We start from the raw sequence: 26,118 nt of genomic DNA, 5'->3' as shown, positions 1-26,118 counted from the left end.
TCTTCTTTGAAAGGATGACTCTATTTGTATCATTTTCATTAGAGGCGATGTTAAAAGTATGTAATCAGAAGACGCTCCTGCCCTGTGCCTGGCCCTTCCTTCATCAAAGTGTTTCACCTGCCATTTTCAACTTGGATGATCTACACCAGCCAGCACCTTGCTTTACATCAGATGCTTAATCTAAATTCCCACACCAGCGCTACAGATAACAATACTACTTTTGATCTCTCAGTGATTCGGACTTATTCCAGACCTCTTTAGAATGGATACATTGGCCAGATGGACCTCTTTGGAATGGATACATTGGCAAGGCCCCAGCTATTTAAATTCTAGTTAACATACAGTGTAGTATTGGTTTCAGGAGTAGGACCCGGTGATTCATCCCTTACATATAACACCCAGTGCTCATCCAGCAAGCGCCCTCCGGAATGCCCATCCCCCACACAGCCCATTCCCCCACACCCCTCCCCCTCCAGTAACCCTATTTGTTCTCTGTAGTTAAGAGTCTCTTATGGGTTGCCTCCCTCTGTTTTTGCCTTATTTTTCCTTCCCTTCCCCTGTGTTCATCTGTTTTGTTTAAGATCTACATGTGAGTGACATCATATTTGTCTCTGACTTATAATTAAATCACATTAATATGTTCCTGAATTATAAAATTACACCAAAACATACTTTAAAAATTGGAAAATGCGTAAAAGTACTATAAAAAGAAGAGACTCATTCCAAGTTCTGATATTCAAAGGCACTCAAAAGGTAGTACTCAAATTTCTACTTCTATGTTCCTTTTCATCTTTTTTTAGTAACTAATTTAGAAACTAATTTAGTTTAATTAATTAAATCTAGTATTAATAATTTGGTGACTAAAATCTTCAGCAAAGTAGGCCATTTCTACATCAAAACCATATATTCCTAACTCGTCTTTTATGTTAACACTCAGCCTGTTCCTGAGATTATTTTGTACTTGTGAATATATGTCTCAACATACATCTTCACATATATCATACATGTACAATAACTGTAGCTGTAAATGTAGTAACAGCTGACATTTATAGAGCATTCACCATGTCCCAATCCAGGTTAGGTGTGTTAAGTATTTTAGCTCATTTAGTCTTTATAGCAACCCTACGAAGTAGACCATGTTATCATCCCCATTTTACAGATAAAGAAATTGAGGGGGCTCCTAAGGGGACAAGCAACCCATCAAAGGTCAAACACCTGCCAAGCAGGGGACCCAGGGCTCCGACTCAGGCTGTTCAGTGGTGAAGTCCATAGGCCTAACTGCTACATTGCTTCTCAGTAGAGACCTTATCATATCAGGGGGAACCATTTTAAAATGCATGAAATGGAGTCCTGTTTATACTTTGTTATGAAAGAAAATAATTTGTGAGTTAATGCAAAAAGGCCCTGTGGGACAATGAAGCCAGGAAACACCTACTGAGCCGGAGTTCCCGTTGCAAGGTACAAACCTCTAGAAATTCAGGCACATTATTTCTGAAATGTACTCACAGGTCTATTAAAGGCAGTGAATTTTACTAATTAGAGTTTATAATAGAAATATAAACAACCCCTAATGAACGAGTTTGCAGGTCTGCAGAGAGCAATTTCTTTTCCCCACTCTCCCCACTCCATATTTAGACATAAAATGTACACAAATGATTATCTATTGGTTTGTTTGTTTTTTTTTTTTTGAGGACGTGTCCCTAATGAAAAAGGAAATAAGCCTGTTGTTATAGGATGTTTGAATTTATAGCTCAATACGGAAGAAAGCGATAGATACAGGGATCCAGATTTCAGAATTCCCCAGCCTTCTAAACTGTAGGCACATCTAAGAAATTGAGCACTGGTGTGACCACACTGACAGGGTGTAAAACTATACGGGTGAGCCCAACATCCAGTGTGCCCCACACATGTACCCACCGGATGCAAACTCTGTGCCTGCCGAGTTCTGAGCACACAGCTTGGGCAGCCCTGCCCCCAGCTCTGTGCCCTCCCAGACAGGAAGCGCCCCCATTTCCGCACGACCACAGAGCTGAGGATGTCAAAAAGGCAGCTCTCACGGGTTGTAATTCTCAACCAGAACCTTGCTTTAGGGCAACGATAAGTAGAAGTAAAAACTTCTGAGGTCGTTCACACTCTGAAGGGGACCCCACCCCTACTTCTGACACGAGTTACACTCTGCATGTGCTGAGTCTTAAGTAAAAATGATGGGAGTCACTGAGGGAGAGGTTCAAAGGCAAGGTCTTAAATTTAGACGAGAATTATTAAAGGAATTTGGCCTTGAATACCACTGAAATGAGTACATAAGATATTATCTAAAAAATGACCTTTTCTGGGGTGCCTGAGTGGCTCAGTCGGTTAAGCATTTGACCTCAGTTCAGGCCATGATCTCAGGGTTCATGAGTTCGAACCTCGCACTGGGCCTCAGAGCCTGGAGCCTGCTTCAGATTCTGTGTCTCCTTCTCTCTTGGCCCCTCTCCTGCTCATGCTCTGTCTCTCTCAAAAATAAACATTCAAAAAAAATCTTTTAATGACTTTTTCTAGTTCTTAGATTAGCAAAATACTTAGATATTTTTATTCTTATGTACAACGTTTACTTCCTTTCCTTTTTATCAGTATAAATTACTGTTACAGCTAAATTTTATATAGATATTTCATAAAGAAAATAAATGAATACAAAAGTACTTAGACATTGGAGTCTCCCTACAGTGAGCTCATATTTTTGTAAGAACATAGGAGAGCCAACTACAATGTTCTGTCAGCCAAGTAATGACATATTTGTGGAAACTGGAAAATATCCAAGACTTTGTACACATACCTACAGAATTCTTCGCAAAAATGCTAGGCTGTTTTGAATTTTTGAAAGTAGTTGATATATAATATTTAAGTGATCTTACAAGAATATAATAATACCATTTTTTAAAGCACCAAAAAAAAAAAAAAAAAAAAAAAACAACTACAGAGCATTGAATACCCATCTATCTACAGAATATCAGCATTGATTATTGTGCTCAGCTGTCAGAAAATCACAGCAAAGCAATACATAACTGTGACTCTTGTTTCTGTGGTCTGGCATACAAACAGCCTGTATGCCATAGTTATAATCGGGAAAGTTGATAAATAAATGTAATTGAATGGTATGTCAAATACTTTCTGGTTGGTCAGAGGTTCTTAAGGACTATTCAGTCAGTCACTTCTTCCAGTGGCCTCAATGTCCTTGTACTGTCAAACCGCAACTCAACTTACGTTCCTGACAGGATAGGTCAGGAAATATGCTCAGTGTTTTATCATTTCATTAATAAAATCAGTGGATGATGGAAGGACACTCAGAGAACTCACACTGTAAAGACTACGAATAGTATAGACACGGGCCTTTACTGGAACATTCATTTTGCAAATCCGTCCGTTTGAGTTAACAGCAACAGAGATTGCGAGAACCTCAATGGGTTTCGTCCTGCAGGGAACTAGCTAAGACAGGCAACCTTCCTTTTACAAATTTCACTTTTCCACAGAGCTGCTTGACAAAACGCTATGTTTTTGCCTCCTACGTAGGCAAAGTGAAAAAACTCACTGATTGAACTGGGGACAATAGCTCTACAGGTTGTCAGGCTCTACTCCTTTGTTTCTATTCTTTTCCAAAGTCAGAAGTGTTCTTCTTTAAGCAGGCCTGCTTGAGTTCTAAGAGAATGAAACGCGTGATTCAGAAACAAAATAGAAAGACCAGTCAAAAAGTTATTTTCTTGCCATTTGATGTCTACTCAAAACAGTGCTAAGGCAAATTCTGCCCTAACATATTCTGATCTTCAGCTATTGGTGGGATTGATTTAAATGTTAAAGCAGTCAGGACCCTTGGGACACAGGGGTATCTGCCCCCAACCGATCGCCATGTTCTAGGAGTGTAACCAGGACACTACTTACATGGGAGGAAGCCATCTGACCCCTATTGTAGGACCTTCCTTGGGGTGGCATGGTGGGCCATAACACTTCCTCTCCTTTGAGGAGGGTTCTAAAGGAAGGCTCATCTCTATCCTTTTTTTAAAAAAAAAAAAATTTAATGTTTATTTTTGAGAGAGGCAGAAAGAGAGGGAAACACAGAATCTGAAGCAGGCTCCAGGCTCTGAGCTGTCAGCACAGAGCCCGACACGGGGCTCCAACTCACAAACCGTGAGATCATGACCTGAGCCGAAGTTGGACGCCCAACCGACTGAGCCACCCAGGTGTCCCTAATTTTACTTCAGATATGCATTGTTTCAAAGACATCTCTGAAGAATTTTGCAAGCATCACATCCTCTTATAGGTATTTATCACCTGAGGAGCACCGCATGGATCCTATAATGTACTTAATAGTTTATTAATGTCATCTTTTTCCCCAAGGGAAAAAAAAAATTAAATGTATGGTGAAAACCAGGGAGTGTTGAGGCTACTGAAGGGGAATTTCATCAGTACTTCTTGTTTCCCTGAGGTTGAGACTGAGGCCCAAGGATGGCATGATCTATTGATCACCCAGCCAGTCAGTGGTGGCACAGAGACCAGAATTTCTACTCCATGCTTGCTATCCCAGGAACTGCTGGCAAAGTCTAAGTCCAGGGCAGATTGGAGCACACTATCCCCCAGACCCTCACAACTTCAGTTCTGACTCGCCAAAAGAATCGTGTGTGTTAGTTAATGTAGTTCCCGGTGTAAAGAGAGGTCCTTACTGGTGTGTGGGGGTCATAAGCGCCCCCCCCCACCCCGTCACTCCTCATTACCCTGCTTCACGTTTTCTCTCAGCTCATGACCAGAAAAGATAGGACAGCACTGGAGGAGACCTGGCTGTCTGCTTTCCTCTTTTCTGAGGAGTCCTTTTGCGGAGAAGGATCTGCTGGAGTTTGGTTTTTGACGTCATGCAATTTTTTTCCAGAAGATGTAATGAAAATTAAAGGCAGAATTACTCATATAGATGTCCAGCACCATTTCTGGAAAAGACTATCTTTGCTTCACTGTATTATTGCTTTTGCTTCTTTTTCAAAGATCAGTTGACTATATTTGTGAGGGTCTGTTTCTAAACTCTGTTCCATTTGATCTGTCCATTCTTTTGTCAACACCACACTGTCTTGATGACTATAGCTTTGTGGTAAGTCTTGAAGATGGGTAGTTCTGACCTCCAACTTTGTTCTTCCAAAAATTTTTTTGGCTATTCTGGGTCTTTTGCCTCTGTGTAAACATTAGAATCAGTTTATAGAGGTCCACAAATAATTCAATAGGATTTTGACCAGGATTTCACTAAACCTATAAGTCAAGTTGGAAAGAATTGACATCTTGACAATATTATATTCCTATTCATGAACATGGAATCTCTCTCCATTTATTTAGTTCTTCTGATCTGCTGGGGTCTTTTGATTAGCTTTTAAATTGTTTTCCTAGGACAACAGCTACCAATTATCAAGGGCATGCTGAATGCGAACCCTGAGTCAGTTTTCTACATGTATCATCTCATTTAATACTCATGACAGTCCTCTCGAGACAGGAATATTATCCCTCTGTTTTGCAAATAAAGAAGATAATGCTCAAGGGAGGTTAACTTCTCCACGGTCACAAATAGAAGAAATACAAACTTGGTTCTCAGTAAGGGCAAAGCCCTGGTCTTGACCATTACCCTGAGTCTTGTCCTTCTGGGTTTGGTTCTACCTGAGTCAATCTGGAATCCTTCCAGTGGGCAGGCTTTTCTTCTCGAGAGTGATGCTTAAGGGTTCCAGGTCAGTGGCAGGTCACCTTCAGCTCAGAGTACTCATTTTTCTGCCATTTATGAAAGTTTGAGTCTGTCATATATGCATGTATGTTTGTATGTACGACTGGGGCTTGGGATTCAAACTTTAAAAGATTTACCCATCCTTCAAAACGTGATCCTTGAAACCCAGACCCCAGGACTGCATGGTTTGTGTGTCTATGTTTATTCTGACTTCATCACCGAGCCATCTCCTTGGGCCCAGTGTAGACCCAAGAGTTCCCTGGATGAATATCTTCCCGAGACTTCCATACAGCATCCAGAACCCCTTAGAAAAAGGCAAGGACACTCAGAACAGCACCTTCTAGAAGGATAACAGGTTTCCCCACCCTGCCTACCCAAGCTGGACCTCCAGGCATGGACTGCCCTTATTCCCTATAAGCAGCCCACATTTATCTGGTATTCACCCAAACCAAGCACTTCAACTGAAGCAAAACGCCATCATAAATAACCAAAGGCAATCGATTGGCTTTTTTCAGTGCCTCTGGCTTAATATAAAGATGAGAATTAGAAGAGATTGTTTTAAAAGATTTATCGTGGAGACATAAGATCTTTTAGTGGGATTAAGTGTGGCATCCAAGATGCTATAAATCTCCATTACTATTTAATTAATAATCACTATGGTAGTGTGGTCTTCCTGGAATGCCCAAGGGAGTAAACAATGACTGTGCCCTGTGGTACCTTAGAGTCTGTGTTTTGCCACACAGGTTCAACCCCCCAACCCTTCATAGCTAGGTACAGACCTGACTTAAGCATGAGAACTGATGGGACCACTGTGCCCAGTGTTGTGTAGAAGTTAGGGTTGGCCTTTTGCCTCGAGTCCTAGCTGACAACATATAAATTCCAAATTTTCAAGTTTTATAAGGATTTATAAGCATCCTAACACTTAAGAGGAACCCTTCATCTGAGCACTGTTATAAATGGCCTTTAAGCTTTTATAGCTTTCGTTCTTTTGAGCACGTAGGAGATTCCACTACTGTGTACGTACAGACCATTATAGTTTTAGGTAAAAAAAAAAGGTGATTAGAAGTGGTCCACACGGTACTTACAAGAATAAGAGCTAAAGGAAACGTGTGCTATTGATGAAGCAGATGTGTGCGGACTGAACAAATGATTAATCTCAAGCTATATTTGAAGTATCAATGTTCAGTTAGCACATCTATCACTAGAGATTTTGGCCTGTCCATAAGGGAAAGGGTTCCAGTTAAAGATACATGAAATCAGTAAATTAGATCAGAGGTCAACTTTAGAAAAAGCGGGACGACACTGATCTTTACCTAAATTATTGAGATATTTACCACAAGACTTGGTTTCCCCAGTTCTGTGGAGAACTGGCCTCAGTACAAATGGTGGGAAATGTCGGCCACTATCAGACCAGAACACCGTCACTTCATATGCCCCAGGGCCTCGGTTAGTCTCACATGAAAACTCAAAGGTTAATTCTGTTAAAAAATCACCCAAGTGAGGCTTTGGGGTGCAAATTCATGAGCAGACATGCTAAAGGTCTTCACACTTTGAGGATGACTAATTCTGTGGTTCATGAGGACTCTCTAGAATTGAGATGCTCAAAGTGTCATATATATACTTATTGAGGAAGCATTGCCTCACATAGGAGGAGGAGCCCAGGCTCACTGGAACTGTAGCCGCTTCTGATACTCTCACGACAATGTTGAAGACCTGTAGACCTGAAGAGGTCTTCAACCTGAAGACCACTCAACATTACTTTTGATGGCGGCCATTCAAGGGGGCCAGCTCTAGTAACATGCATGATGTCCTCTGGTGGAAGCAACATGCTAGCTCATCAGCAAGGTCTTGCAACAAGTGAAATCAGGACCGGCAAGAGATGAGGCTACACTTAATTGTCAGCTGAAGGCAGGGCTGTGTTTCATCAAATCTGATGGGTGAGGCAGGAATGCACATCCCCACTCTCACTCCTACCACAGGGCCATACCTGGAGAGTATGTTCAGAACTACTAAGTGTTGTGTTGAACGCATGCTTCCAAACCCTGTGCCTGGAGTCAGAGACCTGATTTGTGTTATCCTTACCATCCTACACACTATCAATTTCCACAGGTATACAATCAGCATTGTATACCATTAAGGGTCCAACACCATCACTGTTGGGTGGGCAAGTCCGGGTGGACCCTTCCTCATGCCGTGCCCCATCAGCTGCATCATAGCGTGTAAGTATCCCAGCAAACGTTACGCATATGCCTCCCAGATGCCCCAAGCTTCTTCTTGGTGTTCGGAAATGCTGTAGATCAGCTAAATTATCTTGGTCTTTTTATAAGTGATCTCAAGATAGAATTGGTTCCCCTGAAATAATCTAAATCCACTCAGAAAGTAGCGCTTGTTTCCTTATTTTTTTTAAAAGCTGAAATTTGGAATTGTTTTTGTTTTTCCCTAGGAAAACCTCTTTTTTGTGATGGAGTATCTCAATGGAGGAGACTTAATGTACCACATCCAAAGTTGCCACAAGTTTGATCTTTCCAGAGCCACGTAAGAGCCCTCTAAAGGGTTTGGGGTTTTTCCACTGTTCTTGTCAGGTACTGAGCACCTGCGATGCCCATTGATACTTCTCCCTTGTGGCATTTTTCCCGTTTCCTCACTCAGCATGCCACAACCTCAGGTCAGGGTAACGCCCTGGGGACCTATCCAACAAGGCAACTGTTTTCCCCATTTGTGAAGCTTAAATTGGAGTCTGTTTTGTTTCATTTCTCCATGTTTTGAAATCAAGAACTTAGTCTCTTAAGAAACCACTCAGCTCATCAAGCTTCTAATTAATCTAAACCCAGAAGCAAATATTTGCCCTTTGAAAAGAAGCAGTCAAATGAAACACAGATCTTAAAGGTGGTCATGGGGATGAAGCTCTAAGGCCTTTGGGAAGCTCAAGGTGAAGGCATAAAACATCTGGCTAAGGGTGGGGGGGATGAGAATTAAGAAACCAGAAGAGGTATTTACTCTCTGAGAATAAATCTTCACCTTTTTCGAAACCAGGCAGACTGCATTTGCCAGGTGGAAATGAAGCTGAGTCCCACACAACCCCCTGCCTCTCTTCCTCCCGTGGGCCCTGTTTCCTCAGTAATAAAACCGTGACACTCAGGAAAAAAGAAAATTGTGCCACTAGAGCCACTTAAAAATATGGGTACACACTAGCTTCCTTTTCCTGGTGCTCAGTAATCTTTCATTCACCCCTAATGAGCACTTTCGAGTGGTGTAGGCTGAGCTGGGTTGAAAGATGGACGGGTCCCACCAGCTCCCACAGAAAGTCTGGCTGAAATGGCTTTTTGTCAAAGCCAGTGGCTCGCACACCACTAAGCTCATCACCTCCAGGAACCATCAGCAACGTGCCCAGAGAGAATTTTATGGGATTTCCGCAGCAGAGAAATCATCAGGCAGTTTTCATGCTAACGGATTCTCTCCGCCCACCTTCCTCACTACCTCTGGAAGGCATGAACGCCATCACAGACACATGCTGTCTGTCGTGCCCTCAATGCCTCCCAGGTGTCTGTCATCACTGCAAATGGAGAGCATATCCCACTCCCATCTTCCATCTGCCTTCCTCTGCCTCTTGGGCTGCATTTCTTGCCCATAAACAAGCCAGGTCTATTTGGAATGACCCTGCACACAGGTCTAAGGGCTCCAAGCAGAGTTTAAAATAAAACGGAAAATTATTTTTCTGTAATACTTATACAATTACATTTAATGTATATGTGTGTTTTATTAGCAAAAAAAAAAAAGAGTTTGAGCATTATAGTTTAAAATAGAAGAATAAGTACTAGATGCAGGTAAGACTAACTTAAGGTTAGTTTCATGCTATGTTAAGCTTTGTTTCATGCTATGAGGAGTGGGGCTGAACATATAGAACGGACATCGCTCTTTTGTTAGGACTGAACGAAATTATGTGTGTACAAAGTTGTGTGTGTACACCTCAGACAGTACTTGCACAGAGTACCCACTATTTAAAATGGGGATTTTACTTTGTTCCATCAATGCATCCATACTGAACTTTGATTTTCCTTCCCTCAGGTTCTATGCTGCTGAAATCATTCTGGGTCTGCAGTTCCTTCATTCCAAAGGAATTGTGTACAGGTAAATTTTATTCTTTGGAAACGCATACAGAGATATCTTGATTCCCTGTCCAGTTAATTTAATCATTCTGCTCTGGTGATGTGAAATGGCCAGTGTGCTTTGTGGCAGGAAGTTGCACGGCCGGGGTGAGGACAGTCAAGTCAGGAACTCCCTTCTCAGAAGAAGTAGGGTTCTGCTCTCATTTTGCTCTTTATTCTGGTCCTTCCTTATATAGTTATTCTCCCCACTCACCTCCACTTTTCTCATCTCCTTCCATTACCCTGCTTTCCCTTTGGCATCTTAATCATCGCTTTCTCTTTCTGTCTCTTTCATAGCTCGTTTTTCCTGATTTTTGCTTGGGCCAACTAGAATGTTTGTTGAATGTTCTCTTGGGTGGGGGAAGAGGGGAGCTCTTCCTTGAACACTCATACACACCTGTGGAAACCTACTTGCCTGCACCCGGTAGAAGTGCATAGGAAGCCATGTGTACCCTCTTTCATGAGTGGATGTCCATCTAAAATGTCTCTATCATACACCATCTTTTCACATCCTTCTCAGAGGAAAGCTATTGTACTTTAATCTCCTTACTTCTTTGCTCAAAATATAGTTGACTCTTATTTAACATAGAAATCACCAAAAGGTTGGTTGTCTGGTTTCTGACTCACTGAAGATTAGGGGGGAAAAAATAAAATTAAAAAAAAAAAAAAGAGCCAGACAGGAGGCTGGTGAAGCTGCTGGAGGCTGGCCCAGTGAGCACAGTGAGAGGGTCATGTTGAATCCAATATAAAGGGAAGATGCAAGTCAATCAAAAGGCTCTGGGAGAGTGGGATTATGTGCCCTTCTGTGGCAAGTGTTCATAACACTGGACCAGAGTCATCAGTAAGGTTCAATGGTAAGAGGGGGTCCAAGATGGCAGCATAGGAAAACCCTAAATGCACCTCCTCCCAGGGACACACAAATCTACTCCAACATATAAAGGAGCAATTCCTCTTGAAGGACTGAGGGCCAACTGGAAAGTATGTGCTCAACAAAGGATAGAGGCACAGTAATGATGAGATCCCCATCCCCAATATTACCAACTGCAGGGGGAGGGATGGCACTGAAGAGGGCCATGCAGACTTGCCCCTCTGGGGGCAAAGTAGTTTAAGGGACAACTAGACTCTGAATGTCCACCAAATGGTGAGGGAGATGGTAGAACTCTCCTCAATGCCAGAGGTGCTGGCGGGTGCCATTGTTTAAGCTCCCCCTCCACTTTGATAGTGCAGACAGGAGCAGGGTCCAGGCACTGTAGCCAGGCTGCTGCTTCAGTGAGCCCCAGTATGCCAGCCTACACCAGATCCATCCATCCCCCTAAAGGCGGCCCCCCACCCATGCCTGCCACAGCTCCAGCCATCTCCCTAAGGCTGCCCCAGTATGATGCACACCAGGGCTCTCCTAGACAGTACCCCCTAGGACTCCAGCCATCTAGCCAAGGCAGCACAAATATAAAGTACTCTCGGACACCCCTATCCTTTCCCCACTCTAGTTCCAACCATCCCACCAGGGCAAACTGATGTGGATTGCCCCAGGACCCACCAGCCTATATTCACTTCCTGCCAGGATAGCCCTGGTGCAGAATGCCCCAGGATCCCTTGGTCTATGCCTGCTTCAGCTCCAAACAGCCATCCAAGAAGCCCTCTGCATAGAGCACCCCAATGTGATAACAGCCAGCCAGCCAAAGCTTCCTGGCATATATAGTCTATACAGAGGACATTCCTACACAAAGTCACTCCTTCAAGACTGGGAGAGGTGCCTTTTTCACCTAATTCATATAAATAAACAGAAAAAGTCAAAATAAGGAGGCAGAAGGATATGCTCCAAATTGAAGACAAAACTTCAAAAAAGAACTAAATGAAATAGAGATGGCAATCTACCTGACAAAGAGTTCAAAGAACTAGTCATAAAGATGCCCACTGGACTTCAGAGAAAAGCAGATGAACCCTGTGAGACTTCAACAAACAGAATACAAAAAAAGAACAAATCAACTAAAGAATGCAAAAACAAAAATGTCAAATACACTAGAGGGAATCACTACCAGATTAGAGGAGGTAGAAGAACAGATCAGCATCTGGAAAATAGGGTATAAAAAGCACCCAAGCTGAACAGCAAAAAGAAAAGAGAATTTAAAAAGTTAGCATAGGTTAAAGGACCTCTGAGACAACATCAAGTATGCTAACATTTATATTAGACGACAAAGAAGAGAAACAAAGTAGTAAAACTTATTTGATGAAATAATAGCTAAAGAGAAGGAACAGACATCCAGGTTCAGGAAGCACAGACAGTCCCAAACAAGATGAAGTCAAGAGGTCCACACCAAAACACATAATAATTAAAATGTACGAAATTAAAGATAAAGAGGATCTTAAAAGAGGCAAGAGAAAAGCAACTAGTTATGTACAAGTGAAACCCCACAGGGATATCAGCAGATTTTTGGCACATGCTTTGAAGGTAAGAAGGGAGTGGCATGATATATTCAAAGTGCTGAAAGGAAGAAAACTACAACCAAGAATACTCTGCCCAACAAGGTTATCATTCAGATTTGAAGAAGACATAAAGAGTTTCCCAGACAAAAGTTAAAAGAGTTCATCACCACCAAACCAGCCTTACAAAGACGTGTTAAAGGGACTTCTTCAAGCAGAAAAGAAAATGCCTTGAAGAAAATTATGAAAGGAAAAAACTTCACTGGTAAAAGTAAACATATAGTAAATCAATCACTTGTAAACCTAGTATGAAGGTTAAAAAGTAAAATCAATTAATGGATTCACGATATAAAAGTGTATGTAAAACAGACCATTACAAATATAAAACATGGAGTGGGGAGGACTAAGAACGCAATGCTTTTAAAATGTGTTGAATTTAAGTGACCATCAACTTACAAGAGACTGCTATATACTTAGGATGGTATTATATAAACTTCATGGAAACCACATTTATATATCTATAATAGATACACACAAAAAAAGAGAAAAGAATCCAAGCATATCACTAAAAAGCCATCAATCACAAGGGAGGAGAGCAAGAGAAGAAGAAAGGAACAGAGAAGAACTACATAAACAACCAGAAAACAATGAACAAAATAGGGATAAGTACATACCTATCTATAATTACTTTAAATGTAAATGGACTAAATGCTCCAGTCAAAAGATACAGACAACTAAATAGATTAAAGAAGACCCTACAAGATGTTGCCTACAAGAGACTCACTTCAGATATAAAAGACACACAGACAGAAAGTAAAGCGATGGAAAAGATAATCCATGCAAACAGAAGCAAAAAATAAGCTGTAGCAATATTTATATAAGACAAAATCAACTTTCAAACAAAGTCTGTAACAAGAGACAAAGGAGGGCATAATCATAAAGGGATTGATCCAACAAAAGAGCAATTGTAAATATGCATCCAACATAGAAACAACATATGAAGCAAATATTAACAGACATAAAGGGAGAAATTAACAGTAGTTCAATTACAGTAGGGGACTTTAACACCCCACTTAGAGCAACAGGAAGATCATCTAAGCAGAAAATCAACAAAGCAACGGTGACTTTGAATGACACGCTGGACCAGATGAACATAACAGATATATTCAAAACATTTCATCCTAAAACAGAAGACATTCTTTTCAAGTGCATATGGGACATTTTCCAGGATAGATCATGTGTTAGGCCACAAAACAAGTTTCAATAAATTTAAGAATAGCAAAATCATATCAGACATATTTTCCAACCACAGCAGTATAAAACTAGAACTTAGAAGAAAAAAAAAACTGGATAAAATACAAACACAGAGACTAAACAACATGCTACCAAAAAATAAATAAATAAATAGGTAAATGAAATCAAGAGGAAATTCACACTATCTGGAGACACATGAAACTGGAAACACAGTGATTCAAAAATCTTTGAGACACAGGAAACTGTTCTAAGGGAAAATTTATAATTTTTACTTCAAGAAAAAAGAAAAGTCTCAAAAAAATCTGAACTTAAACCTAACAGAACAAGAAAAAGAAGAATAAACGAAGCCCAAAGTTATAGAAAAAAAGGAAATAATAAAGTTTGGAGCAAAAGTAAATGAAATAGAGAAGAAAAAGTATTGAAAAGATCAATGAAACTAAGAGACAGATCTTTGAGAAGATAAACAAAATTGGCAAACTTTTAGCATAGTAATCACAAAAAAAAAAAAAAAAAAAAGAGGGAGAGGACCCAAATAAAAAATATCAGAAATGAAAGAGAAGTTACAATTGACACCATAGAAATATATAAAGGTTATAAGAGACTACTAAAAAAAAAAATCATATGCCAACAAATTGGAACAACCTAGAAGAAGTAGATAAATTCCTACAAACTTACAGTCTTCCAAAACTGACTCAAGAAGAAACAGAAAATCTGAACAAACTGATTACTAGTAACAAAATTGAATCAGTAATCCAAAAACACCCAACAAACAAAAGTCCAGAACCAGAGGACTTCAAACGTAAATTCTACCAAACATTTAAAGAAGGGTTTAACCCATTTACTTTTAAATTTTTTTACCGTTTATTTATTTTTGAGAGAGAGACAGTATGAGCAGGGATGGGCAGAGAGAGAGAGACGCAGAGTCCAAAGCAGGCTCCAGGCTCCAAGCTGCCAGCACAGAGCCCGATGCTGGGCTCAAACTCATTAACCATGAGATCATGACCTGAACTTAAGTCGGACACTTAACCGACTAAGCCACCCAGGTGCCCCTGGGTTTAACCCATTTAAAGAAGAGTTAATACTATCATTCTCAAGTTATTCCGAAAGAATGAACAAGAAGGAATGCTTCCAAATCCATTCTATGTGGCCAGCATTATCCTGATTCCAAAACCAGACAAAGACTACAAGAAGAAAAAATTACAGGCCAATATCCCTGATGAACATAGATCAAAAGTCCTCAACAAATTATTAGCAAATCAATTTTGACAATGCATTAAAAGGATCATCCACCATGATCAAGTAAGATTTATTCCAAGGACACAAGAACAGCTAAATAGCTGCTCATCAATGTGATACTCCACATTAACAAAATGAAAAATAAAAATCATATCATCTTGGGGCACGTGGGTGGCTCAGTTGGTTAAACATCCGACTTCAACTCAGGTCATGATCTCATGTCTCATGGGTTCAAGCCCCGCTTCGGGCTCTGTGCTGACAGCTCAGAGCCTGGAGCCTGCTTCGGATTCTGTGTCTCCCTCTCTCTGCCCCTCCCCCGCTTGTGCTCTGTCTCTCAAAAATGAAAAAAAGTTAAAACAAAAATTGTTTTTAAATCCTATCATCTCAATAAATGTAGCAAAAGCATTTGAGTAAATTCAGTAGCCCTTCATGATAAAAACTCTCAACATGGATTTAGAGGGAACACACATCAACATAATAGAGGCCATATATGACAGACTCACAGCTAACATCATACTTAATGGTGAAAAACTGAGAGCCTTCCTTTGGAAATCAGGAACAGGACATGATGTCCACTCATGCCACTTTTATGCAACATAGTACTGGCAGTCCCAGCCATAGCAATCAGGGAAAACAAAAAGACATCCATATTGGTAAGAAATAATTAAAATGGTCATTATTTGTACTTGACATGATACTATATATAGAAAACCTTGAAGACTCCAGAAAAAAAAAAAAAACCTATTAGAATAAGTATAAATTCAGTAAAGTTGCAGGATACAAAATATACAGAATCTGCTGCATTTCTGTATACTAAACTATCAGAGAAACCAAGAAAACAATCCCATCTGCAATCACATCAAAAAGAATAAAATACTTAGGAAAAAACTTAGCTAAGGGTGTGAAAGACATTTACACTGAAAACTAACATACTGATGAAAAATTGAAGACAACACAAATAAAAGGAAAGATATTTGATACTCACGTTTTGGAAGAACACTGTTAAAATGTCCATATTACACAAAGATCTGTAGATTTGGTGCAATCCCTATCAAAATTCCAATGACATTTTTCACCAAACTAGAACAAAAAAATTCCAAAATCTGTATGGAACCACAAAAGACCCCGAATGGCCAAAACATTCTTGAGAAAGAAAAACAAAGTTGGATATATCAAGTTTCCTGATTTCAAACTCTACTACAAAGCTATAGTAATCAAAACAGTATGGTATTAGCACAAAAGCAGACACACAGATCAGTGGAGTAGGATAGAAAGCACAGAAATAAGCCCATGTATGTATGGCCAATTAACCTATGACAAAGAAAGCAAGAACATAGGACAGTCTCTTCAACAACTGGTGTTAGGATAAATAGCTACATGCAAAAGAATGAAATTGGACCACTTTCTTACACCATACACAAAAATAAACTAAAAAATGGATTACATACTTGAATTTAATACCAGAAACTGTAAGTCTCCTAGGCAAAAATATAGGAAGTAATAAGGCTCATTGACCCCAGTCTTAATGATGTTTTTTAGATCTGACTCCAAAGGCAGGGGAAATAAAAGTAAAAAGAAACTTTTGGGACTATATCAAACTAAGAAGCTTTTTCACAGCGAGGAAACCATACCAAACCAAACAAAAATTTTTTGTGTTGTCTTCAATTTTTCATCAGAATGGATTACAGAATGGAAGAAGATATTTACAAATAATATATGCAATAAGGGGTTACTATCCAACACATATAAAGAACTTACACAACACCAAACATATAGCCTGATTAAAAATGAATAGAGGACATGAATATGCATTTTTACAAAGAACACATGGCCAGGAGACACACAAAATGGTGCTCAGCACCACTAATCATCAGGGAAACATAAATCTAAACCACAATGAAATATCACCTCACACCTGTCAGAATGGCTAGAATCAAAAAGAAAAAACAAGTGTAGGCAAGGATATGAATAAAAGGGAACCCTTATTCACTGTTGGTGGGAATGTAAATTGATGCAGCCACTATGGAAAACAGTAGGAAAGTTCCTAAAATAATTAAAAATATAAATACCCCATCACCCAGTATTACTACTTTAGTATTTACCCAAAGAAAACAAAGGCACTAATTTGAGAAGTCATATGCATTAATATGTTTATTGCAGCATTATTCACAGTAGTCAAGCTATGGAAGCAACCCAGGTGTCCATCAAAAGATGAATGGATACAAAAGGTGTGGTGCATATATCTATATATATATACACATATATACATATATACATATACATATGTGTATACACACATATATACATACACACACACACACACACACACACACACACACACACACACACACACACACAAAATGTAATTATTACTCAGCCATAAAAAAGAATGAAATCTTGCCATTCACAACATGAATGGATCCAGAGGGTATTACACTAAGTGAAGTCAGACATAAAAAGACAAATAGCATATGATTTCACTTATATGTGGAATCTAAAAAACAAAACAGAAAAAGACTCATAAACAGAAGCAGATTCTTAAATACTGAGAACAGACTGCTGGTTGCCAGAGGATAGGACAGTGAAAGGATAGGAGAAATAGAGAGTAAGAGGTACAAACTTCCAGTTATAAAGTAAGTAAGTCATGGGGATGAAAAGTACAGCACAGGGAATAATATCGTGATAGTGTTGTATGTGACAGGTTGTGGCTACGCTGTGGAGACCATAGCATAAAGTATATAATTGTTGAATCACTGTGTTGTACACCTGAATACAATATTAAAAGAAAGGTTAAATGCTGACCCACACTGAGTGTTGACGACAGCAAACTGTGTATAATACAGGCCAGAAGCATCCCATCAGAGATGGCCAATACTGAGCAGCTTACAGGGTTGGCTGAAAATTCACTTCGGGAAACCTCTCCATTCCCAGAGGGCACAGTCAAGGGAAAGTTGCCATACTTAGAGCCACAGAACACAACTTTAGGGAAGGCTTGGAAGTCATCTTAAGCAGTCTCTTTGGCAACCTTTGGATACAATGGGCTTTGGGGGTGGGGGGTGTCCATCTACAAAATAATGTATTAAACAACTGTTTTATACAATTCCTTAATCTCCAGGAAAATGAAAAATACCCATCAGAACACTGAAAACCCTGATCAGAATCTATGGTTTTTTCTGTTATCTGTAATGCCTGAAATATATATAAAATACATATCACTGGGGAACTCAGTAGCTTGTGCAGGATGGATGGATTGAAGGGAGAAAAAAGATTTGAGGGGGAGAGGGGGAGGGGGAGAGGGAGAGGGAGATCAGAGCTTAAAGGAACCTCGTGAGAGGAAAGCCCACATGCCCCAGTATAGTCTGTCTCTCCATAGCACAATGCTTTTTTTCTAGCATTTCGTCGTTAGTTGACAGAACAGAAAGGACCAACAGGGTCCTTTAATATCACAAATCGTACCCAGTAGAGGGCTCTTACTACATCCCTTAATGGGAAATCATGGTTTCTATGGCTTTTTATGCACCAATAAGAAAGAATATTTGGTTTATTTAGTAGTGTATTTGCTGAAGTTGTCGAGAATCCTTGAAAGACACCATCAAATAATTAAAGCTAAGGAGAAGTCATCTAGTAAGTACTGGAGAATGGGACTGTCTTGCATTATAAACCATTCGACTCCCCATTTGTAACTTTACTGACCTGAACTGTCCATTTGGCAACTGAATTAACAAGGGGCTTCTATTAATTTCCTTCTTCTGACCACTTGGGATTATGATTTCTGGGTTTGTTCACACACACACACACACACACACACACACACACACACACACAATTATATATATATTATATATATAAAACTATAGAAATTACCACAAACTTGATGGCTTAAACCAACAGGAGTTTATTCTCTCATAGTTCAGGGGTCAGAGGTCCAAAGTCAAGGTGCCAGCAGGGTTAGCCTACTTCCCAAGGCTCTCAAGCAGAATGCTTCCTTGCCCCTTCCAGCATCTCATAGCTCCAGGTGTTCCTTGGCTTTGGGGGGCATCCCTCCTGTCTGCCTCTGTGTTCACATGACCTTTTCTTCTCCCTGCACCTCTTTCGTCTTCCCTGTATGTCTCTTAGGAGGACACTTGACCCCCCGGAAAATCCAAGATGATCTCATTCCAAGATCCTTAATTTAGTTACATCTACAAAGACCCTTCTCCCAAAGAAGGTCTCATCCACAAGGTTCTAGGGGTTAGAATATGAACTTATCTTTTGGGGGCCACCATTCAATGCTCCACAGCTGGTGATGTAGACAGACTGACCCCTGAATGTACGGTTCTTCATTAAGCATTGATGTGTACACAAAAGCTACCAAAGTCCCAATTCCTGGGTACCTAATGACGACACTTTCTGAGTTTTTATTGTGTATTTTTTTGGAGGTAAAGTAGAAGTGCATGACAAGACATAGGCACCACACTCTAACAAAAACAGTCCCAGTGAGTAAGATTCTAATTAAAGGTGTCAATAGGAAAGAAAATGGTAGCCTCAGAAGTGGGAGAGGGTTTGCCAAAAAAATAAATTCCTATCAGAAAGAGTTTTGGGTTTTTTTAGAGGAGGAGAAAGCCTTTGCAAATGGAAGAAGTGATTCCAGAAAAGGCACAGAAGCAGAAGGTCAAGGAGTAAACATTAAACATATGGGTCCAGCCTTATTGGAAAGGCTTTTGCTAAGCATCCACAAGAAATGAGGCCAAGCGATGTAGAGAAACAGGTGCCAACATCATTTACCACCTGCTGGTGTTATAAAAGTAGTGACACCTTAAAAGATGCCTCAGCCCTGGTTTGGGTTAAATGTAAAAAACAAGCAGCTGGAAAACACCCAGACATGGAAAGAGAAGAATCTAGAATCTCTGATCTTAGAACTATTAGAACTGAAAGGCTATATGAGGATAGCTGAGCAGTGGCAGCACTGGCCCAACCCATGTTTTTGAAGCCATTTACAAATGCTTTCACATGGGTTACCTCATTCTATGCTAACAAAGGTCCTGTGGGATAAAGAAGGCAGGCACCACTGTACCCCTTTGACAGATAAGCCACTGGAGGCTCAGAGGGGATGTAGCTTGGCTGAGCAACTTAGCAATAAAGCTGGGATTTGAAATACAGTTCTTCTGACACCCACCCTCTGCCTCTTGCAAATGGAAAAGCTTTGCTTATGTTGACCACACAACTGAATGAAAGGCTTCCACTGAATTCTATTATACCTGACGCGCTGCCCCTGGGGCACACAGGTGCTTACCAGAGCCACACCAGCTGATCTGGACTCCAAAGTTCCTTTCTGGGTGCCCTGGTATCCTATAAGGTGTACGTGAGGAGTAATTAGCTGACATGCCTGTGAACACTCTGGCCATTGGATTCTGTGGCAGGTGCAGTTATCCCTCCTCTGCCTCCACTCCTTACCCTCATGGAGGTCTGGCTCTGTGTGGACAACTTTTAGACTTTTCCCATTCTGACTTAATCTCTCAAAGCATCAATGACCTTTTCTCTCCCAACCCCTAACACTTGGTTCACCTTAGAGGGTGGAATGAAAATCAAACATGATGCTCATTTTCCTAGCCTGAGGCTCAGAGAACACTTATTTTTAGGACTGATTAAAATTCACCCTGAGTCACTGAAGACTCTGGCTCTCAGCAGGACCAATTCGATGAGAAAGACTGGGTCAGCTTGGTTTATGAGGATGTAGGAGAGAAGGCCTTGGTTTGCATCCAAACCAAGTTGGTTTACCCCACCTGTGAGCTGGGATAAATTGTGTAACCCTTAAGAGCCTGTTCTTTCAATCAGAAAAAATATGAATAAAGATAGTAATTCCATATCAAAGGGCTGCTATGAGAATCAGATGATGAAGTGCATGTGAGAGCAAGAAAATCCAATGCAAGTATTACATACAATCTTCATCATCCTTAGAATTTGCATATAGCACTGCAGCTAGATGTCTGGTTCCCTAGTGATGACCCCCAAACCATCCTTCAGCCAAATTTCTAGGAACATGTGTATGTGGCTATAAATGATGCAAATAGGTTTCATGTAGCAGAAACCCAAAATGATACCAATATTGCATAGAGTGTGGATTAGAAAATGAATCTGCAACTGTAAGCATTAGGAGTAAAATATGACCCAGACCTGGATTTATTGGAATTCGTAAGTCACAGTGAAAGTGTACTTCATTAAAATAACGAACAGCAAGGCAGAAGAACAGCAAGGCAGAAGACCTAAGGAAAGACAGACATATTAGACAGACATATTCATCCTGATAATGAAAGTTATGACAGCATTTGAGTTAGGAGAGAGAAGCAGAACCTACATGGATATGAACATGAGATACATATTCACATGTCCTGGAGATACCCTGGCCACCCAGTCAGACAGGAACGGTCTATGATGCCCTGGTCATGGAGATTATGAACCAAGCTGGGCCAGATGGAAGAGGTCAATTCTGGGGACATCTGCTAATAGTGTCACTCCACCAAAACACAGCTGCAGCCCATGCTCACTCTCTCTGGCTGCTTTGCTCCAGCAGAAGGTGGAGAGAGCAATGGAAGGGAACAGTTCCTCAGGAGTTAATTGCAACAGATAATGCCTGGTGGGTGAGCCAGTCCCTGGTGGGTGATGGTTCCTTCAGCAAACATTTATTGAATGCTCTTTACATGCTCGCCTCCTGCCAAGGCTGTCACAGTATAGCACACAATACACATTTCTACCCTCCTGAACCTCACAGTTTAGCAAGAGGCACAGCAAATCATGATGGGAACTTTAGGCTGATGTGAATATTGATGACAAGCAATAAAAGATCACCCACAGTTTGGCTTAAGTGAAATCTCAGCCTCCTTGAGAAACTGGAACTAAGAAGGCAGACCCATCAGAGCCCAAAGGTACCTCTCTCATCACTGTGTCTCTTTGGGTTTACATAGCCTCTGTCTCTGCTCTTGGCCAAGCCCCTTCAGCTTTCTCCTTTACTAAGGCCATGCTAGAGGACATCCGTCAGCAGTCCTGATTACCGGTCACCCACCGAGACAGATTAGGGCCGCCTTCCCACAATCCCAACCTCCCCAAAGAGAAAACCTGAATCATCCAGTTGAGTCCAGTCACCTGAACTGAAGGAGACAGGGCTATTTGCAAGGCCCTTTGGGAGCAGAGTCTTTGAGAAGGGAATTTTAAGCCAATTCTCTAACAGGAGGTGCAGAAAAGAGTAAGCACAATAGCTGTTCCTATTCTCTCCCAAGTCACCTTCGCTAAGAAGGAAGACCGTGGTGGCCATCACCAACCACACATCCTAGACGTAGGTTTCAGAAAGTTCAGAAATTCGTGGGCAGAGGACATAAAGAAAAAGAAAACTGGGTATTCTATAACAAACTAGAAAAAAATTAAGTCATTGATGTCAAATGTTAGCATGTGGATGATCTTTTTAAAGTTTAATTTTGAGAAAGAGACAGAGACAGTGAGAGGGGGAGAGGCAGAGAGCGAGGGGGAGAGGGGGGGAATCCCAAGCAGGCTATGTACTGTCAGCACAGAGCCCAACATGGGACTCGAACTCATGAACCGTGAGATTGTGACCTGAGCCGAAACCAAGAGTCGGACGCTTAACCCACTGAGCCACCCAGGCACCCCACACTTGGATGATCTTTAAAAACATCAATTTCACAGGTACAGAATGAGAAAAAACGGGTATGATGGCAATTTGTATAGGAAAAGAAAAGATACCTGGAGGTTTTAGTTTATAGTAAGTTCACGGTTACCCGCTACTGTGACCAAGTATCAGAACCTAACAGGGCAGTGGCTGGGCCATAGTGGGGACGGGCAAGGGGGTCATGACAGAAGCCAGCAGTACCCCTGACATCTGCACCAACACATTTATACATCTGGAGGATACTGGTTCCAATCTAAGCACCAAATTTTAAGAAGGAAATTGATAAGTTCAGGTTATTTGGAGGGCAGGGGCCAGAATGCTGAAGTGTTCTGAAAACCAGGCCACATGAGGAACAAAAGTCTTAACTCAGTGAAGGAAAGACAAGACAAGAGTTGAGGTCACTTTCCAAATACTCAGAGTTATCATGGGTAAGAATATAAAGTGTTCTATGTATGATCACAAGGAGGCAAATCACAATTTGGCTTTTTTTTTTAATCTTATCAGCCACATTACCCTAAAAATGGAAGGGTACTTTACGAGGATATTGGTTCTCCAAGAAAAGAGGAATTTATTGACATGGTTTCTGGCATCAGATGGGTTCTAGTTCTAGAATTATTCTTAGTCAAGAGAAGCCTTCTTCAATTAGTCTTGGAATTAGATGCAGTATAATATATCCATGAAGAAACAGATATACTTGGAAAATCGCATAAAGTGAGTTTTTCAGGCCTTTCTTCCCTCGTCATGAAAGTAAGGTGCTCGGATAAAGAGCCTCAGGTCTGTATCTTACCTTTGTGATCATACTGAACTGCACCCCTTGGTAAATCAGACAGAGGAATCAGCAGCAACCAATAATTCCCTTGAAGAGTCAATGCTATCTCTACTGCTATCTTGTACACAAGCAGGCAGGTGTATGCGTTGTGTGGTATTAAATACCACCTTTATGGCACATTCCCAACTACGAACCCCTAAAGACATTTATTTCACAACTAGCTGTCCTTTATATCCCAATATTGTTTCTTGAAGGCCCCTTAAAACTGAAGGATGCTACACTGGAGAGACTCCCCATCACCTACCCATTACATTATCCATTCCACCACCCATGCAGCCATCCACACATAGCTCCAGAGATGCACCAAGTGCTTTACTGGGCATGGGTGGGGGGACCAAAGTCTGTCAGTGCCAGTCCCAAGAAGACTGGCCTGGGCCAAGAAGGACTATTGGTGAAGTCCCAGAGCACGAGATGCTTGTCAAGGAGGAAAGACCTAGGAGACGGCAGTGAGCCCATGGGCAGAGCTGGAGACTGAAGAACAGGGCTGAAAGGGAGAGGAGGACCAGCAAGCATGTTCCCCTGATGACCTCAGGCTGTGATGTGACAAGTGACCTCCCCTCACGTGGCAATTCTATTTTAACAAAAAACGTATGTATCACCGTGAGATGTTGCTTTGCTTGTGTTTTCCAGAGATCTGAAGCTTGATAATATCCTGTTAGACAAAGATGGACACATCAAAATAGCAGACTTTGGAATGTGCAAGGAGAACATGTTAGGAGATGCCAAGACAAACACTTTCTGCGGGACCCCGGACTACATTGCCCCGGAGGTACGGATGTGCTGCGGGATGGGAGTGCGTGGGCGCCTGCCCAGCTCTACACATCCCTGGCCAAGTGCCACTGCTTCTTCCTGTCCCCAAAAATCAGAAGAGTTAAAGTAGTTTGTGTCAGTATTTGTATCTGTTTTTCTTAGTATTTCATGAATGCAGCCGCACACGGGGACTGTGTTATTACTGAATGGCAGAGGGGCGGGGGGGTGGTCTCCCATTCAACATGTCCTCCTCAGCTAGGACTCCTCCCCACCACAGACTCAAACTGTATTCACTCCACTCAGACCAAACAGAGGAAATGATGGGGAAGAACCAGGTGGACACTGAACAGGCTCAGAAGTATCCACCTGAATAAGTCAAGTGGTTTCATCTTGGGACTAGAAAAACCCGAACTGTGGTTTCCAAGCTGCCATTGTGTGACCTTGGAGAGATTGCTAGAGTCTAGTGACCCGCAACCCCTCTTCTGTCAAATGAGATATTTATGTCCCATGTTATTGTAAGTCTAAAATGGGCGAGCCTATGGAAGTTTAAAAAAAAAAGAGAGAGAGAGGTATAGTTCTCATATTCTGAGCCCTTAGAAGAATGGCATTTGCTCAGAAGGCATTCATCATTCCTACTCTACCCATGTGCCCCCCTTGTTATGGAGTCCTCCCCAGCTGCCCACCTGAGGGAGGTTGGACACCCCCTTACCACCTGGACCTTCTTCATTGCTTTTTATCTCAATCTCCACGCACCAGTGAATAATTGCTCTAAAGTCAAGCGATCCACTTTTTTAAATCTCTGTACTATGGGGCACCTGGATGGCTCACTTAAGTGTCTGACTTTGGCTCAAGTCATGATCTCACCATCTCCGGGTTTGAGCCCCATGTCGGGCTCTGTGCTGACAGCTCGAAGCCTGGAGCCTGCTTCAGATTCTGTGTCTCCCTCTCCCTCTGCCCCTCCCCTACTTGTGCTCTCTCTCAAAAATAAACATTAAAAAAAATTTAAAAATTAAAATAAAATCTCTGTACTAGTTTGAAATCATTATAGATTCACAAGAAGTTGCAAAAATAGTACAGAAGTGTCACCGATATATACCCTCCACCCATTTCCCCCAGTGGCTACATCTCCTATAATTATGGCACACCAAAATCAGGGAATGGATATTGGTACAGTGTGTGTCCAGTTCTGTGCCATGTGATCTCATGTGTAGATTCACTTTTCATAGATTCTTATTCACTTTTATATCCAATGACTGAGCACAGGGATTGGTGCATTAAGTTGCTAATACAACTTCCCCTCAGGTGGGAAGAATGAATGAATGACTATTAATAAATTCATAAAGGGGGATGGTGGTTTGATAGGGATGGACTTCTGATTTCCTGGGCAAAAAATTAGCACATCTGTCATCAAGAGCGTAATTGTGGTGCCCTGAGTTTAAGAAATATGTGGCTTTGTCCTGTGCTTATTTGGTATTTAATTTTGACTGAACCTTGGTTTTTTTTTCAATATATGAAATTTATTGTCAAATTGGTTTCCATACAACACCCAGTGCTCATCCCAAAAGGTGCCCTCCTCAATAGCCATCACCCACCTTCCCTTCCCTCCCACCCCCCATCAACCCTCAGTTTGTTCTCAGGTTTTTTTTGTTGTTTTTTTTAATGTTTATTTATTTTTGAGACAGAGAGAGACAGAGCATGAACAGGGGAGGAGCAGAGAGAGGGGGAGACACAGAATGTGAAGCAGGCTCCAGGCTCTGAGCCCGACGTGGGGCTCGAACTCACGGACTGTGAGATCGTGACCTGAGCCGAAGTCGGACGCTTAACCGACTGAGCCACCCAGGCACCCCTGTTCTCAGTTTTTAAGAGTCTCTTATGCTTTGGCTCTCTCCCACTCTAACCTCTTTTTTTTTTTCCTTCCCCTCCCCCACGGGTTCTGTTAAGTTTCTCAGAATCCACATAAGAGTGAAAACATATGGTATCTGTCTTTCTCTGATTGGCTTATTTCACTTAGCATCACACTCTCCAGTTCCATCCACGTTGCTACAAAGGGCCAGATTTCATTCTTTCTCATTGCCACGTAGTACTCCATTGTGTATATAAA

At 41.3% G+C, this 26,118-nt stretch overlaps 1 protein-coding gene across 4 annotated transcripts in view; it reads left to right on the top strand.

The window, feature by feature from the left end:
- Positions 1–26,118, top strand: part of PRKCQ (protein kinase C theta) — a 186,106-nt gene that overhangs the window by 138,963 nt on the left and 21,025 nt on the right. For all 4 annotated transcript variants that reach the window (XM_078450471.2, XM_078450470.2, XM_078450472.2 and 1 more), the window contains 3 exons: positions 8,169–8,260; positions 9,791–9,853; positions 23,898–24,036. In XM_078450471.2, coding sequence (XP_078306597.1) covers positions 8,169–8,260; positions 9,791–9,853; positions 23,898–24,036 — 294 coding nt within the window. The remainder of the gene's footprint in view (positions 1–8,168; positions 8,261–9,790; positions 9,854–23,897; positions 24,037–26,118) is intronic.

This window comes from Panthera onca, chromosome B4, assembly GCF_046562875.1.
Source record: "Panthera onca isolate mPanOnc1 chromosome B4, mPanOnc1 haplotype 2, whole genome shotgun sequence".
Classification (NCBI taxonomy): domain Eukaryota; kingdom Metazoa; phylum Chordata; class Mammalia; order Carnivora; family Felidae; genus Panthera; species Panthera onca.
This window is presented reverse-complemented; position numbering and strand designations above follow the sequence as displayed.